This window comes from Magnolia sinica, chromosome 18 (genome assembly GCF_029962835.1).
Source record: "Magnolia sinica isolate HGM2019 chromosome 18, MsV1, whole genome shotgun sequence".
Lineage (NCBI taxonomy): Eukaryota > Viridiplantae > Streptophyta > Magnoliopsida > Magnoliales > Magnoliaceae > Magnolia > Magnolia sinica.
The window spans coordinates 57,543,037-57,561,529 of NC_080590.1; the positions used below are offsets into that span (position 1 = coordinate 57,543,037).

Genomic DNA, 18,493 nt, shown 5'->3' on the forward strand with positions numbered 1-18,493 from the left:
GTTTTGTTTAATGTTCAAAGTTAGTGCTATAGTTTGATAGCAAGATATGAGCTTCCATTTGTTTACATATTGAGGCAGAAATCAATGAGCTCCTAGTGAGTTAAGGGGTGCATTGGTCATCACTCCCCAATGTAGAGAAGGAACAATTTTTTTGCTGATTTTTTATCTCACCATGGTTTTGTTGCTAGACGACATAAAAATTTCAGTATGGTTGTCTTTACCAGGGTATATTTTGCTTGCAATGATCAGGCAGCTACTATTTTTTTTTATATAGATGCTACTCCAGGTGTACTTTTCCAACCCCATTTAGTTGGGATAAAGCTTAAACAATGATGATGAATCCAGGTACACTTTCTTGCACGTATGTTTCCTTCTTGTTGTGATGTTGTCTATTTTTTTTTTTTTTTAAAGCTATTGGAACTCCTCATGCTTCATCCACAAAAATTTGTGAAGCTTAGCATTGATCCTTTGAAGGGGATGCTCTGCTATGGTATTCCAAGAATAGGCAAAACTTTACTAGCTAGAGATGTAGCCAAAAGAATTGATGCCTGCTTTATTTGTGTTATTGGAAATGAGCTTGTTCAAAAATATGTTAGAGAGGGGGCCTGCATGGTTCGTTAATTAGCTTTTCTAGGTTGCTACTATGACATTTAATGAATTTATTTAGCATAGATTAGAAGGTTTTCTTATAGTTACTTCTATTCAGATTCTCTACTAGTTCATTTTGAAAGAGTTTTGGTGATGTTGGTTGAGTTTAGATCAATTAATTCATTTTAGGTTCATCATATCCAATGTATAACACCTATTGAACTTGAAAGGAGTGAGAATGTTAGGACAAATTCTTGGACTTGAACTTTGTTTTCTATTGCTACTTTTCACCTAGTAATGTCTCTATTTTAATATGTGACATTGATGTACTATCACATTATTTAGGACTTGAAATGTTTTGGAGGCTTCAAATCTAGTACAAATGCTATAGTTGTTGTCGTTGTATTTTTTGGCAAGCATAAAATTCCATCTAGTCATTTGAAATGTTTTAAAGGCTTCGAATCCAGTTCAAATTCCATATTTGACAAAACTGTTCTAGTGAAGTTTCTTACAATACATTTTCATTCACTTCTGCCTAATTTTTTGGTGTTTCTTAGTTTTTCCTCATTTTGATATAACCTTTCATACTGTCAGAGGTGCAATTGTTAAGGTCCCTTGTTAGATGTTTGCTATCAGGCAAATTTTGAGTAATTTTCAGTTTAGCCTTCTGTTGTTTCAATCTGAGCATTAGGATTTCTATGTCAATTCTAATGAGCTTTGCATCTTGTGTGGAAATCACAAACTAGGAGTATTATCTTACTCTCTTTTTTATTTTTGATTTTTGATTTTTGATTTTTTTGCAAAACATAGCTTCAGGAAAAAGGACCTCCACTCCATGTGAAGTTGTTGTTCTAGTAATGAGCATTTGAGCTCTAGAAAAAACAAATTATTATATCCCCTTCGTATGTTTTCTACCTTGTCTCTAAGTTTTAGTAGAAATGTTATGATATCCATGCATGCCTGAAGTTTATTTTGGAGTCAAGCCCTGTAAAATCTGATGGGAATTTTCTCCTCATCGCTCGATCGGTCGAGTGCCCTGCTCGACCGGTCGAGGGTGGTGCTTGACCAGTCAAGTGGTGCTCGACTCAAACTCCAGCGACTAATTGAATTAATTCCACCGTGCTGTTCAACCGGTCGAGTGGGCCACTCGACCGGTCGAGGACCCTGCTCTACCAATCGAGGTTATGCAGATTCATTCCAAATTTTGTGCGGACTGTGTAAATTTGAGGCGGTTTTGCAAGAGGTGCAAAAGCAAGTTGCCTAAATTATAAATAGGGGTACTCAGGGCTGTTCTAGGTAATGCAAGGAATTTTCCTAAAGCTTTGTAAGGGTTTCCTAAAAGGTTTGAAGCCATCAAAGGTATGAGAGAGTGAGAGAGAAAGAGAGAGAGGAAGTTCGTGGAAGGGAGGTTCTGCTCGTAGAGGTGATCTACTGTGCACTCGACATCTCAGCGCTTTTACGTCCTTATAATCGGTGAGATCTCTCCATTTTTCTTTATTCTCTTATTGTTTATCCAGTCCCGCATGAGTGAAGAAGGTTTGATCCAAACGGTGCGTGCTTATGATCGGTTGTAATGTTCTACTTTATACTGGATTGTTGTTCTGGATTAGGTCCCGTGGGTTTTACCTCTTTGAGGGTTTTTTATGTAAAAATCTCTTGTATTGTTTGGTTTATACTTAGATTTATTTCATTGCTTTATTATCTCATAATTTTGATGTATTTGGGAGGCTAAATCCTAAGGTTTTTTGCAACGGCCCCCAACAAAGTGGTTTCAGAGCATCCAGGTTTATTGAACGGAGTGGGATTGGTTCTAAATTATGGAAGGTGTCTCATTAAGGATGAGTAGTCTCAGTGGTTCTAACTGGACTATATGAGATACTAAGATGGACGACTTCCTTTTTTGCAAGGACTTGTATTCTCCAATTCAAGGCATATCAGTAAAGTTAAAGGATATGTCAGATGATGATTGGAAGAAGTTGGATCGAAAGGCGGGGGGGTTTATTAGACAATGGTTGGACGATTATGTATTCCACTATATGTCTACGGAGACCTTAGATACTAGCCTATGGTTGAAATTGTAAGGGTTGTATGAGAGGAAGACAACCGACAATAAGATTTTTTTAATAAGACGACTTGTGAATCTCAAGTTCAAAGATAGTTGTTCTATGGCTAAGCACATGAATGAAGTTAGCAATATATTAAACCAGCTCTCTGCTATGAAGATGGTCATGGATGATGAATTGCATGCTTTACTATTGCTTAGCTCATTGTTTGATAGTTGGGAGATATTGGTGGTGTCTCTGAGTAACTCCATGCCAGGCGGAAAGATCTCCATGGAACAGGTAACTAATTATCTCTTCAATGAGAAGACAAGGAGGAAGTCTCAGGGTTCTACTCAGCAAGAGGCCCTTGTGATATAAGATCGAGGGAGAGGAAAGAACAGAAAGGGCAAAAAGGACCGAGATAAATTTAGAGATAAGTTGAGTGTAAGAAAGGATGTTGAATGCAGGAATTGTGGCAAGAAGGGCCAGTACAAGCATGATGTCGTAGTAAGAAGAATGATAAGAAAGAAAAAGGAAAGGAGAAAGAGGATGAATTAGATTCCAGTGCGGTCGCTTTAGATGGTGACATTGTAATTATTCTTTTAATAGATCATGATGTATGTCTCAAGGTTACGAGTCAGGACACCGACTAGGTGATAGACTTAGGAGCCTTGTTTCATGCAACTCCACATAGGGACTTCTTCACAAGCTACAAATCATATGACCTTGGGACCATGAAGATGAAAAATTTTAGCGTATCAAAGATCATAGGAGTCGGTGATATTTATGTAAAGATCGATGTGGGCTACACATTGCTTCTTAGAGATCTACATGCACCAACCAAACGGATTCGAAGTCAAGGGTAAAGAGCATATGGTGTGTAGGTTGAGGAAGAGCTTGTATGGGCTGAAATAAGCTCCACGGCAATGGTACAAGAAGTTTGACTCGTTCATATTAAAGCATGGATATGACAGAACGGAGTCGGACCACCGTATGTTTATGCACAAGTTCTCAGATGGTGATTTCTTAATTCTGCTATTATATATTGATGACATGCTCATCATGGGAAAAGACATCAAGAAGATTGACATGCTGAAATAGGAGTTGGGCAAGTCGTTCACAATGAAAGACTTGGGCTCAGCCAAGCAGATCTTAAGAATGAAGATAACCCGTGACAGAAGCAGCAGGAAGCTTTGGTTGTCACAAGAGTAGTATATTAAGAAAGTCCTAAAGCGGTTCAATATGAATGCAGCGAAGCCGGTCAATACTCCACTAGGTGGTCCCTTCAGATTGAGCGATAGGCAGTGTCCTAAGACGAAGGCAGAGGTAGAAGAGATGTAGAAGATACCCTATGCAGCAGTAATAGGAAGTTTGATGTATGCTATGGTGTGCACGTGCCTCGACATAGCATATGCAGTTGGTGTCGTCAGCCGGTATTTTGTCAATCCTTGCAAAGAACATTGGGCAGTGGTGAAGTGGATACTATGGTATCTGAGAGGCTCATCCAAGTTGTGCCTATGCTATGGTGACGGAAAACCTGTGTTAGAGGGCTACACAGATGTAGATATGGCAGGTGACATAAACTCCAGAAAGTCTACATTAGGGTTCATGTTCACGTTTGTAGGGGGAGCGATCTCTTGGTAGAGCAAGCTACAGAAGATCATAGCATTGTCGACGACAGTGGCCAAGTACATTACGGTCACAGAGGCATGTAAAGAGATGTTTTGGATGAAGAGATTCATATAAGAACTTAGCCTGAAGCAGGAGCAGCACATGGTTTATTGCGATAGCCAAAGTGCTATACACTTGAGCAAAAATCCAAGTCAGCACTCAAGTCGAAGCACATAGAGATTCGGTATCACTGGATCAAGGATACTTTGGAACAGAAGGTGTTATAGCTTGAGAAGATTCACACGGATGATAATGGGTCAGATATGATGACCAAGGCTTTTCTCAAGGACAGGTTTAAGGTTTATAGAAACCGAGCTGACTTGAAGAAGGTGAATTCCTCCTAAGTCAAAAAGGAGGAGATTTGATGGGGATTTTCTCCTTGTCGCTCGACCGGTCGAGTGCCTTGCTCGACCGGTCAAGGGTGGTGCTCGACCAGTTGAGGAAGGTACTCGATCGATCAAGTGGGCCGCTTGACCGATCGAGGACCCTTCTCGACCAGTCGAGGTTACGCAGATTCATTCCAGATTTTGTGCGAATTGCATAAATTTGCGGCAGTTTCGTAAGAGGTGCGAAAGAAAGTTGCCTAAACTATAAATAGGGGTAACCAGGGCTATTATAGGTAATGCAAGGGAGTTTCCTAAAGCTTTGTAAGGGTTTGCTAAAGGGTTTAGGGCTATCAAAAGTGAGAGAGAGAGAGAGAGGAAGCTTATGGAAGGGAGGTTCTGCTCGTAGAGGTGATCTACTGTACACTCAACATCTCAGCACTTCTACGTCCTCGTAATCAGTAAGATCTCTCCATTTTTCTTTATTTTCTTATTGTTTATCCACTGCTGCGTGAGTGAAGAAGGTTTGATCAAAGCGGTGTGTGCTTGTGATTGGTTGTAACGTTCTACTTCATATTGGATCATTACTTTGTACTAGATCATGTGGTTTTTACATCTTTGAGGGTTTTCCATGTAAAAATCTTGTGTCATATGGTTTATGCTTTGATTTATTTCATTGCTTTATTATCTCATAATTCTGGTGTATTTGGGAGGCTAGATCCTAAGGTTTTGTGCAACGGCCCCCAACAAAATCCCCATCATCAGTTCTCATAGAATTGTTTGATTTAGAACTGCATGCTATTGGGAGTGAAGTCTTGTGTCTAGGCAATGTGTTGGATAAATCTGGGTTATATTAAGTTGTGTCGACCCTGGCATGGAATGTCTTGCCCTTGATGAAAAGAAATCACATGAAGACTTTTTGAATTTCAGTCATAACTGAACTTTGAATCTGGTCGGTTTGTAATCTTAACAGGAGACAACAACCAGAAGGGCAGAAGCCTGGGCTGATGTGGAAAGAGCCCTAAATTCACGTCTCCAGGTTCTAAATATTTGGGCTGATGTGGAAAAATAGGCCAGTCTGCACATCAGGGTGACAACAATTTTGGAAACGACTGATGGTTTTAAAAAATGGCAATGGTCCACATTAAGCTCATCAGGCTGGTCTGATTTTTAGCCAGGTCATCTAAAATTTGACGTCTCAAGCACCATGTTGTGATGCATGTGGCTTAGTTTCATTATCTAATCTGGCGAAGGAAATTCATGCAAATAGAGTCTATAAGGATCCTCTCACATGGATTTGTCCACTTCATCTGTGAACCCATTGCCTACCAGGTCAAAAAATAAGAAAAAACCAACAACAATGTTGCAAGGAGAATCACATGGCAGCATCCCTTCATATATGGCTCTCATTTGCTAATAATCTTTTTGTATTGCTGGCAACAATTCAAATACATTCCATGAACTGATTGTATAGGAATTATTGGGTCGTAAGCCTCAAGGTTTGTAGCGTCCTGAACCCAGAGTCCATACGAGTGGGCACATGCATCTGGATGATAGATCTAACACGCTTCACACGTGGACCACACCGCAAAATTGTTACCTGTTTGGAAGGTCGTCACTATCCAATCTTTTGCATTGTTTTCATTCAATGTAGACAGTGGATGTATTTTTCTCATTAACTATTTGCAGGTCACCGACTGAAAAGCTAGGATCATTCAACCAGGAAGATTTTCGGCATATGTATGGTTGGGCCCATGAGGCCAAAAACCTGCATCACCAAACCTGGGCCTAACTTTTATGGAATTTAGAACCATCGATCTTCATTCTTGCCAACCTACAGGAGCTGGAAAGGGAGAGGACTGCTAGGTCAGATTTGGAAAGGGCTGCCCATGTTGAATCTTCTGTATCAGCAAATCACTTTTTTGTGCATTGACACTAACTGAAAAACAATCAATTTTTTGTGCATGCACATATTTGCTTGGTTACATAAATTATTATTGTGGTGGTCCTGTTAAATATATGAAGTTTTCAAATATTTTCACCACTCATGTCAAGGAGATTTTATTATATGAATATGTGGGAGCGTGGGCACCCAAATTGACTAACCCAATTTGATCAGATTTACTAATTGGGGTTGGATTCAGGCCCATGCAAACCTGAACTGACAATAAATCATGCCGAGATCAGATATATGAATTTGTAGTTTTTCCTTTATTTGATTATATTTATCATTTAAATCATATAAAGGCTATCTTCAGGCATGGGATTCTAATTCTGAACCTCTCTGTATCCAAAGCCATTTTGATTCTAATTCTGAACCTCTTTATATCCAATTCCCTAACTCTTGTCCAGATACGGATGCACCCTCACAGATAGTTGTGGTATGGATTCTTAGTAGTGAATTATTTGTTAAGCTATTTATTAAGGAGTATTTATTATTTTTTATATTGATACACCAGGATGTAGCTACCTTGGACCAGCAACCAAGCTGCACATTGTCCCTAGAAACATCCCTTTCAAAGAAGAATGTATGCACAGAAAAGGCTTGCTGAGGCTACTAGAATTAGGGAGAAATATCCAAAGAGGATTCCTGTAAGCATTTACTCTAACTGGTTGTCATATACTGGTTCTTCGCCCTCATGCATGCCATCTTTTTGCAATTTATTTAAATTTTTTTAATTTTTTATTTTGCTTTTACTGGCTCCTGAGATGTCTGACTTCTAACTAGACTTGAATTGGTTTCCATTTCTTTTAAACGCTTGATTCGGTTTTTCAAGTTTAGGCTATGCTGTATTTTTGGGCAAAAAAAAATGTTAGGAAAAACTTGAGTCTTGATTAATGTTAAGTTGACTGGGCCAAGTTTTCTAACCAATCTTCTTTACTATGTTCCCTTTTGCCTTTTGTCTTTTATTAACTTATGCATAAATGAAGTTCTTGCATTTTACTGGACTTAATTTTCTAGTATGTTGATGAAATGGGTGTGGAGTGATTGGAGTGAATGAACGAATGGAGACAGATTAATGGGGAAGGTTGCTTCTGATGTGTCATAAATGGGTTTATGACATGCAACTCGTGGGCCCCCCATAAGCAAATGTAGGAACAAAGACCCACAAGTGGAATCTTCCAAGCGCCCATTGTGATGTTGATATGACATCCAACCCGTTCATAAGGTGAGTACTGGGAGGATGAAGGCAACAACCAAAATGTCGCCTTTATCCAAGGCTCCGATAGGTCCCAGGAAGATTTCAATGGTGTGTCCTATGCCACTGTTCCATGTGTTGTGGCCCACTTTTGTGTAGATAGGAATGATCATTGCATTAGGTGATCTTCTTAGTGGGGTTAACCTGTTGGAAGGGCTGAATTTTACACATACTTAATACTTTGTATGCTATTATATGGGTGGAAGAATCATTGTTGACCCGACCTGGTGAAAGAATCATTGTTGTGTGTCTCGACATGCTGGAGTACTTTGTATACTTTGTTTTTCTATTTCTTGACTTTGTAAGCTAATTGCATGATTAAACTTCGTATTTATAGATACAAAACAGGCTTCAATAAACAGTCGTGGAAATCATCCATGAAAGCATGATTCAGGCAATGGATCAACTCGGTCATGAGAATGGGGTGAGATCCAATCCCAGGTTGCTACTTGGCCAGGATGGATCTCCTCCAAACCATTTCAAGATGGAAAACCAAGTTTGTAGGCAATGAGGATTATCTAATGTGATTTTCTCTAATAAAGATTAAGGCTTTTATTACCACATTTTCCAACACCAGGCTGGACGTGTCGATGTTTTTTCCTTTTATTATAGTGGTTTTGTTTTGATAGTGGTATATGAAGGACAAAGAGTGCATGAGTAGTGTAAAAATGGGCAGTGGCTTAGATGAGTTGATTTATCAAGGCAGCAATGGTAAGAGACATCATTATTATAATTTCTTTTTTTGATAGGTTGTTGCAACTTTTTTTCTATTTCTTTTTATTTTTTCCATTTCTTTGCTTGTTTTAGGTTTGTTGTAGCTTCATCATCCCATGAATCAATCCCTAACATAGATTGGATTGGCCAATTAGAGGTCAAATCTCTACCTTCTCTCTTCTTCATTTTCCTTACCATTATTCCTTGCAAATGGATGATTGTCGGGTCAAAAATGAGACATGGCCATGAAATTTTAAGCCTTAGTTGATGTAAGTGGGCCATTGAAAGTCACTGGATATGCCTCATGTAAGTTTTAGATTGGAATTTGACCCTGTTGCTTACAGTGAATGGGCCCTTCTTTTTATTAACTTGTATAGGAAGGAACGTGTTCATACTAGGGCATTGATTGTCATAGGACATGCTATCTAAATCACATGAAATGGTTAAAATGTAATTAATTTATTTTTATTATTTTGTCTTGCAGGTTGCAGGCCCAGATAGATGACGGTTGGATGAAGGGATTTCTTTTATATGTATTCAGAACATTTTCAACACATTATTGTAAATATTGTATGTTTTTCATTGTAAAATAATACAATTTATTTAGTATTCATTTTTAATTGTGTTGTGCAACATTTTTTAGGTTCTGCATATTTAAAAATAATATAGGTTCCAATTAAATTTAAACAATCGATTGCATTAAGTAAAAGAAATATTAACTCACGATCAACACTTTTACAAGTGGTCAATAGTTTTTACTTGTGCATATTTAACGGTTTTCCATGGCATATGTCAGCGTTTCATGACATTTGAATTATGCTTGGCTTGTCGGGAGCCTTTTACTGATGCTTTCATAGATTTGTACCGACGTACACTGGCGCTTTGATATGTCTAAATGACACTTCAGCATGCTTTTTCCAGCATTTTTGCTTATCTTTTTCGGTGTTTTGGCAATCTTATTGTGATGGCTAAAAATACTTTTACTGGCACTTTGATATGCCTAAATGATATTTCGTCAGGCCTTTACCGGCGTTTTTGCATATCTTTTCCTAGCGTTGTGGCAGCCTTTTTTTGGCACTTTTTTAGCTTACCGGCGTTTCTTATAAATTTAGCGGCGCTTCTTTTTTTTTTACAGCTTTTACCGGCGCTTCGTCAGTTTTTATTGGTGCTTTTACATTTTTTATCGATGCTTTTATAGTTTTTACCGGCAATCACCAGAAGTGCGTGTAAAGGATAATAAGCACCAGTAAAAGTCTTTATTTTAGCAACGGCCATAAAAAACGCTGGTAAAAAGGGGCGACCGCCAGTAAAAGATACAGTGACCCCTTTAGCGGCATGAGTACAACTGCCGGTAGTTCCTTTACCGGCGGTTTTGGCCGGCTGCCGGTAAAGCCCAATTTTTTTGTAGTGCTTGTGGCAACCAATACTTTGCCCATGGCTTACTCATGGTGAGACCTACCTCATGAGTCTTGGGACATTCCGGGCATCCATATGCATCAGCCAATGAATCCACTTGGGTAGTCCAGAAGAATCTCTGGTAGCAGGTCACCACTGTTTTTGAGATAGTAGCGGCAATCCTCCTCAACGCGGGCACACATACTACTATTCCAACCATCCAAGCTGTGGGGCACAAATTTTATGAATGCTAATTGCATGCAACTTAAGCACACATTCTTGAACACAAGTTCCAGAAAAATCATCTTGTCCTCTCCACAACACTTGGTCCACAGCCACAAGTCGGTCTGATCACAAATGGGTAGTTTTCTTTTCTTTCAAATCAAGTGGCTTGGACTGTACGACATGTTCGAGTTCGATCTTTGGGATGTGGCCCATATATCGCACGCACTTACCATTCCTAAACTTTTAATTTTAACCCTAATGTGAATCCCTAATATATCATGTCTCTTTTACTTGCAGATAAGTGGTGTTAAGGCTTTTAAGAAGTACTATCAAAGCAAAACAAAGAAACGAAAGCTGATGTAGATCTTCTCACTGGGTACCTGCATCTTAACTGGCAGGTTCAAACTAAAACCGATCGAGCTAGTTGTAACTACCCATCAGGTGTGCAACGTGTCCAAATATCCGTCTAATCTACTTAAGGGACACAAATCGTTGCTAGCATACTAACTTACATGTTTTATGGTTTATGCTATATACAAGCTGCGACCCTGTTACTCTTCATTGCTTCAGAAAAATTGAGTTACCAAGAGATTGCGTTACAACTAAATCTGACTGATGCAATTGTGACTAGATTGTTGCATTCATTGTCATGTGCGGGAAATAAGTTTCTAAACAAAGAGCCGAATAACAAAACTATCATCAAAAGCAACACCTTCGAAGTCAATTCTATGTTTACTAACAAGATGAGGAAAATCAAGGTTTGAAATCCTTCCATTCCCTTTGGATTTGGTTTCCATACTGTTTAACTTTTAGCGCATGTTTGGATTCTCTATTAAATTTAATTTCTATTCATTTTAATTTTCATGTTTGGATGCTTTGATGAATTGAATGTCTATTCATTTAATTCATTATCAAGGAAATGGAGAAAGTTGGGTGGCACCATTTTACTTCATAATGACAGTCAGACAACTAATTCAATTCCATGCATGTCAAATTGGACCATTGATGATTGAAACTGCAAAGTTGGGTCTAATGCCTCTAGCTCAACTCTATTCATTTACTCTTTATTGAATTGAACTTTTCAATTCATTTCCATTGGACATCCAAACGAGCCTTAGTATTCTTGTCGTAGAAGTGGCAATTCCATCAAATTTGATTTAAATTGGTTTATCTTTTTGTGCTGTAGGTCATGTTTGGGATTTTTTTATTTTTTTATTTTAAAAAAAAAACATTTCATTTCATAATGGTGAACAAATCCAAATTGCAATTGCATCTGTTTTACATCCAACATGAAATGATAGTAATTGCAATCCAGGAGAGTAACCTCTCACTATGAAGAGAAGTCTAATGCACTCGGAAATGTACTATTTATTGAATTGAATTTTTTTAAAAAATTTCTGTTGAGCATCCAAAGTCTTATGCAAGTTTATATGTGGTACTAATTCAGTAAACCGTGTTATTGAAGTACTAGAAAAGGCGGTCTGCTAGTGTATGTAAGGCCACCCTTCTATATTCTACTACAAGCAATGTGGCTACCAAGTGTTGTATCTAATCTGTCCATCAGGTGGATGTGACTATGTAGATGGCATTGCCCAAAAATTAGGTTGGTCCACAATGCTAGCAACAAATGGATGGCTTTGAAAAACTTAGCCATAAGCTTTCTCATGATTGTCATATATCCATGGAAAATATACGTCCAACCAACCAGAAAAGTAATACCAAGTTGTATACGCTGATGAAGCCTCAATGGCTGGACTTGAACAATGCGTCACAACATGATCCCCAAATGCTTATAGAGAGAGAGCAAAGAACGGGAGGAGCCAATGAATATTTTCTACCCTCAGCCATCGCTCCAGTAGCTACGAATAGAGTTGACCAGATAGCATCTGCCCATTTCGAACTCAGTAGTGCCATTAAACTAAGCCAATAAGTGAGAAAGACAACTAATTCAACATTGGAGTTATAATCTGCAGAACTCCTTTTGTGCTTGAGGTTCTCTAGATCCTGTGAATAGCTGCCCGAAGCTGCGAAAAGAATAAAAGATGTCAAAATATATAATGAAAAGATATATGCTTCTGAATATACACAGCTGAAAAGAAGATAGAAAATATACTGCAAGTCTCTCATAAAGTGTGAAAGCCATTGGAAAGGTGATATCTTTCGAATGTTAGAGAATTTTGACATCTCCCAAAAGAGTTCTATAGTTGTTGCAGAAACCAAAGGCCATCTTTTAAGATAGCAAATTCTTCATTGGTGGGGACAAAGTCATCGAAGAAATGCCCCGTGACAGGAAATCCAGACATGTGATGAAAATCCCATAAAATTATGCTTACTTCACCTACAGGCAAATGGAAAGAATTTGTCGTTGGAGACCAGTACTTCAGGAAGCCCTTATACCATGGTATCTTTGCAAAAATAGTCAGGAGTAGCCTCAATGGCACTATACAAATCGATGTCGGCCAGGACTTACGTATTTTTCTTCAAAATAGCCTTCGCCTATGCATTATAATAGAAGTGGGGGGAAAGAAAATCGTGTATCCAAAACTCTTTGTTACCCCACAAAGAGTCTATTATGGAAGCATTGTTGAATGGTCTTGAAGTAGTGAGTAGGGCAAAGGGTGTGAGGATTATAACATGGGTTCAGAAATCACATGTAAGAAATTTGGCCTATCTTCTACTGCAGTCCTTTCTCCAAGAGAAAGCCTTCTAAAATCTTTGGCTCCTTGATAACCCAATTAGCAGTATAAAGAAGTTTGTTCTATGTCATTTGATCAGTTGGCTCACTCTGAAACATGGAGAGATGACGATGAAGACTCATCGGGATAATGACCGTCTCATCCTTATAGGGATTTCTAAACTTGATCACCTCTTGTTGAATCTTGATGTTATCCCATACGTTCTGATAATGTTTCTTACTATGTTCTTTAATTTTCTCTTATAGAATCTCCCATTTGCTCTTCGACTTCTTTTTTTCTTTTTTTTTTCGAGAATGTAGGAGGAGGCGATGATTCTACAGTAGCGGGACAAGAGGTATTAATACGAAAGTTCGCTGTGGATTTCAACCAAGTCTACTAGTCGAACTCACGACCTTCTCTCGGTAGCTTCTCGACATCTCCCATTATTATGGCATTCTGAATGAGACTAGTTAGAAGAAGCATAGGATCAAAGAAATTGATAATAGCGAGAGTTGGTTCTTGAAAAGGGAAGAACGTTAGCTCTTCATTCGAGTTCTCTTCTGGGAATGACCTTTAATAGGACCAGAGCGAAGATTGGAGGGCTCGGAGTGTCGGGAAGAAGTAACTTGCTCTTTAGGAGGTGTACGTTGCTTTTTAGTATGAGCCATTTTAAAATACAAGGTTCAATTACTTAAAGAAAATTTGTAGAAAGCAGAGGCTGTTAAGCATAGGGACTGTTGCGCGGAAGGTTCATTGTGCATAGAAAGTAGTTGCACGCAGAGGTTTGTTGCGCAGAAGACTGGTTGCGAGCAAAGGGTTCTGACTCTAAAAAGGAAAGTGACTTACATTACGTTGAACTGCTGCTTATATAGCCAGGAATTGGGTCCATTGCGTAGACCTAATAGCGCAATGGGTATGTGTTGCGCGCAGAGATTTATAGGAAATGGATTTTGGAACGTGAATTAATCCTCCATTTAACCCAGAAGAGAAGATTAAATAAATGACCAAGGGGGCATTTGTTGGAGCATAAATTTAAAGAAGAAAAAGAAATATGAGAATCAATGTGCTTTGGTTGCACGTCGCGCAATAGAGCATTAATGATAGTCCATTACATGGCATGCAATGGAGATGTTTTGATCATGCAATAGGGTGCTAATGGTGGTTCATTGTGCCCCACACAATGGGACCCATCCCCCGCACAACAAGGAAGTGTTGTACGAATAAAGGGTTCGCACATGTGGTTGCCTATAAATACCCCTCATTTATCTTCATTTACAACACGCGAAGACTCCAAGAGCCAGCAAAAGACTTGAAAGTTTCCCAGAATTCGCCAGATATTGGAGGATACCTGTTGTGCGACGCGCAACAAGGTGGCCGTGCAATGGAGTATCCGAAGTTCATTGCGTCGCGCACAACAGGCCAGTTGTGCGCAATGACCATTTACCCTCAACAAGTTGTATCTTCATGGTTCTTCCAAGATTGATATGAAAGGAGAAGATCCTCTGAAAGATTTAAAAGATTCACAAGGATACATCATTTCCGCATAACGATTTCTATATTCTAAAGAATATATCACGAATCGAAATGTCATTGAAATCGACATTCGAACATATTTGATTATTGCGTTGTATAATCGTTCGCTTTATTTTGGAATTAAGGGAAATATAAGGATGTAAATGAATTCCAAAATTAATGAAATATTTTGTGATGATTGTATTTCTATTCTTTCTTTGTTAATCATTGAATAAGAATCCCCCAATCAAAATACACTCGTTTCGTGTTGAAACAAATATCTCTCTAAATTTTTAGATTTTATATTCTAGTTTTAGTTCTAGTTTATTTCAGAATACGTATAAAGTAAGTCCCTGTGAATTCGACCTTAGTCTCATCGAGATTTTTACTACAACGCAGCCCTGCATATGGGTTTGTGAACATGTGCGGGCATGCATGGTGCGTTTAGAGATCTACATTTATGTACAGAAGTGATTTCCTGGGAAGTGGAGCGACGTCATATCAGCTGATACCCTATATTGCTAGAGCGGTCGAAAGGAGAGGCGATCGAGCTCGAATGGCCGCGTGACAAGTGGCATAAGGAGAGGCGACCAAGCTCTAGCAGCCGCACGACAAGTGACTCAGGGAGAATTAAAGGAATTAAAATGTGGGAAGCATTAAAAAATTAATAGTAGAGAATGGTTACAGTAACCATCAAAACGTGGGAAGCATCCGAAAATCAAGTTGTGGGGAATGGTTATACTAACCGTCAGAATGTGGGAAGGATCCAGGACAATTGGATCAAAAACTATAAATATAAGAGGATTACCGTGGGAAAAAGTGTCTCATACCAACTCAAAACAAATCAAATTTAGCTTTCGATTACTTTTTTTAAAAATTATCAGTCAAGTTACATTCTGTAGTGTAATCTTTTATCATTCTTATCAAGTAAATTACATTAGTGTAATCCTTTACTTTACAACCTATTGTTTACATTCCGTAGTGTAATCTGTAGGGGTAATGGTGTAGTTGTTAGCTTTTAGCTGTAATTTGAGTTCACGCTCACATGTTGGATCCAGTTCATTTATCAGAAAAGGAGTTCTTTAGCTGCTCTTCATGACCAACTATAAGGATTTCTTTCTCATTTAAATTTATCTGTATGGAAAACTCATTTTGTACGGAAGGCAAATGAGTAACTTATCATCAGAGGACAAACCCCACCCTCTGAAAATTGCTTGATCCAATTTACACATCGAGCTAGTGGCCGAATCGGAGACCGATCTCCTCAGATCTCAGTCATACACTATGTGTCAGGCTACCTCTATGCTCGGTGTCATTCTTGTTCGGTTTGAATTGGAGCTACAAATCTAATTCTGGCATGCCCGCACACTAGTGCAGAAAACAACATCAAACACCAATTACATCATTATTCCTTAATTCAAAATTTATAAGTTAGTCTAGATTTATTTTTGGTTTTAAAGTGTTCCAAAAATCACACAATCATAAGTCCTGGTAGGTACAACCTCGCTCTCAATGAGTTATTACTACATCGTAGCCCTACACTTAGGGTTTATCCGATCATGTAGACATTCCTTGTGAGATGACTATTCCCCTACCGAGCTATGTTCACGGATAGATCAGGAGCTCATCTCTTCGTCAAGAAAGTCGTTTGCCTTGTCTTTGAGCTCTGTGCTCTGATAGTTCGAAATAGAAGTCTGCCCTAGCACTTTAGTCACTTTAGCTTCCAAAAACTCCCCTTGTAGTCGGTCATTCCTTTCATACCGTGGACCAATTTGATTTTGGCCACAACAATTATCACTATGAAATATGATAAGGTGGTGGTCCCGCTCATGAGCCAAGACTGGTAATAAGAACAATGGGTGAATTTCAAGTATGATAAAAGGAGGTCCCCTGAGAACAAATTCAGGGTGCGGCGGAGTACTCCTTTCCTATCGATCGTTACTCTTCATATTCACTATCCAGCGGAATATAGAATGTAATCTTTCACAGGAATGAAGTAAGCTTGTTGCTACTAATCTCGGCAGCCGAGTTCACTTATAAGAAAACAATCAGCCCCATTGATACCTGTACAACCACAACATTGTTTTTTCACGTTATCAATATGAGTCACGGTTAAAGACTCAACTACTCCCGTTGACTCCTTAGGTCCTGATCACGATTGGACTTACCCGAGTAGGTGTTTAATCGGCCCGACTCACCAGAGTGGGGGTGACTAGGTGGGAGGTTAACTCTTGCTATCAAGCTGGATAGGTCCAACTAAGTCCGAATTGACTCAAATGAGATGAAAATAACAATTGAATGTCCGAAACATATGCTTGAAAAATGCAGACTTCATACTTGTACTAATTTATAAGGTACAGTTTATTTATAATATTAAATGTGAAAAGAAAACCCAGACACCACAAATAATAAGCAAAGTCTACATTCCAGGACCGATAACATATCATTAATTCCAAAAACATAACAATGGCGATGAGAAAATATATAAAAAGAAAAAGAAAGAAAAAAGAAAATGCAACTAGGAACATCGGTCCCACCAAACTATAATCTAGACTGTGTATGCAGTAATCACAACAATCAATATTTCTCTAGATGTATGGCCCCATCGGACAATCAGGGCGCTTTGGGTCAGTGTGGGCCTAGATGGAGGAGTCTGGTCAAACCGTGATCAACATCGCAGCAATGGCAACGGTACCTACCATCAGGACTTGATATCTAGATGCCACGATCTTATTTGCCGAGCTGGGTGCTTCGGCTCCAATAGGCGGCCAAGATGGAGCTAGTAAATTCGATTGGACGGTGATCGCAAGCTTCTGACCTCCGTTGGCACAGTGCTTGGCTACTCCACAAATGTACCACTTCCTACCGGGGGTTGCAAGGGTAATTACATCATTTCCAGTAACGAGAGCTTCGTTCACCGGTGGCACAGTGCAGTCCTGGAAAGCGGTTCCATTCACCTTGAAAACATTGTGAGCTCCCACAGGATATTTGAAAACTGCAAAATTCGCTATCAATCCTAACCATTTTCGCAAATAAAGCAACATATTATCATTTAATAGTGGGTATGTGACATGTGCAATGCACGTGATGAGAGACAGGGGAGAGAGATACTAGAGTAAAAGGGTGCGGCTACACATGGACACAGACAGAGAGAGCGAGACTTTCAGGCAGAGACAGATTGATACAGCCATATCCATGGGTTCACATGCCAGACAACACATATCATATTGGTTTTTAAACATTATCTCTGATAAAGTGATAAGTGATACTTACTATCGTATGCAAAAGAAAATCAATTATATCTACCAATTGCACAATCCTCTGAAAAATATATATTTTGTTATTGGCTCAAACTAAGAATACGTTGTTTTAATTTTATTTTATTTTTACCTCTAAAAATTTCACACTGATCATATGCCCGAGAACTCAGTTGTATCAGCTGATAGAATATGTACCATATCATCTATTGGCGGTCACTGACATGGATACGATACATGATAATTTAAAGCATGGATTCGCGGGATGGTTTATGAATGATACCAGTCAATATTACATTAGAGAACATATTTACCCAGCTTATCTCCAACACGAAATTCCTTGCCGGCAGCCCAGGCTTGATAATCGAAGTTGAAGGTCCACCCAATGCCATCTCCAACTACGAATTCCTTAGCTAGAGCAATCGCAGGAAGGATGGCTATGATGATAGCATGGGCATACATTTGCTTAGAAGCCAAATCAAAATGCAATTACTGAACTTAATGCTATATTAGCTCTGGTTGTCTCTAATGATTCAATGCAGATGCTCATTGTGAGGTGGCCAAGGACCCCTTTTATAGATAGACATTCCCATGAATAATGTAGTAAAATTCTAATGACAGGCATGTACCGTTGCTTATGTGGGTGCGGCCGGCGGACCCAATTGCCACAATTGGCAGAAGCTATGTGGGGCTCACCATGATGTCACTGAGAAATCCAGTCCATCTATGAGTTATGCCAGCTCGCGTTAGGACATGAGCACAAAAAATAATGAAGATACAAAACTTAAGCATGGCCACACGACAGGAAACAGAGGAGATGGAAACGGCCATTATTGAAACCTTCCCAAGGCCCACAGTGATGTTTATATGCTATCTAAACCGATCATTCCC

General features: G+C 39.0%; 1 protein-coding gene across 1 annotated transcript; it reads right to left on the bottom strand.

Annotated features, from left to right (window-relative positions):
- Positions 1–12,118: 12,118 nt before the first annotated feature.
- LOC131232415 (blue copper protein 1a-like) lies at positions 12,119–18,064 on the bottom strand. Its single transcript, XM_058228635.1, has 4 exons — positions 17,917–18,064; positions 17,009–17,340; positions 12,376–12,563; positions 12,119–12,182 (listed from the first exon to the last, which is right to left on the bottom strand). Exons 1-4 carry the CDS (start codon positions 18,062–18,064, stop codon positions 12,119–12,121), a joined length of 732 nt encoding a protein of 243 aa, XP_058084618.1.
- Between the last annotated feature and the right edge of the window lie 429 nt (positions 18,065–18,493).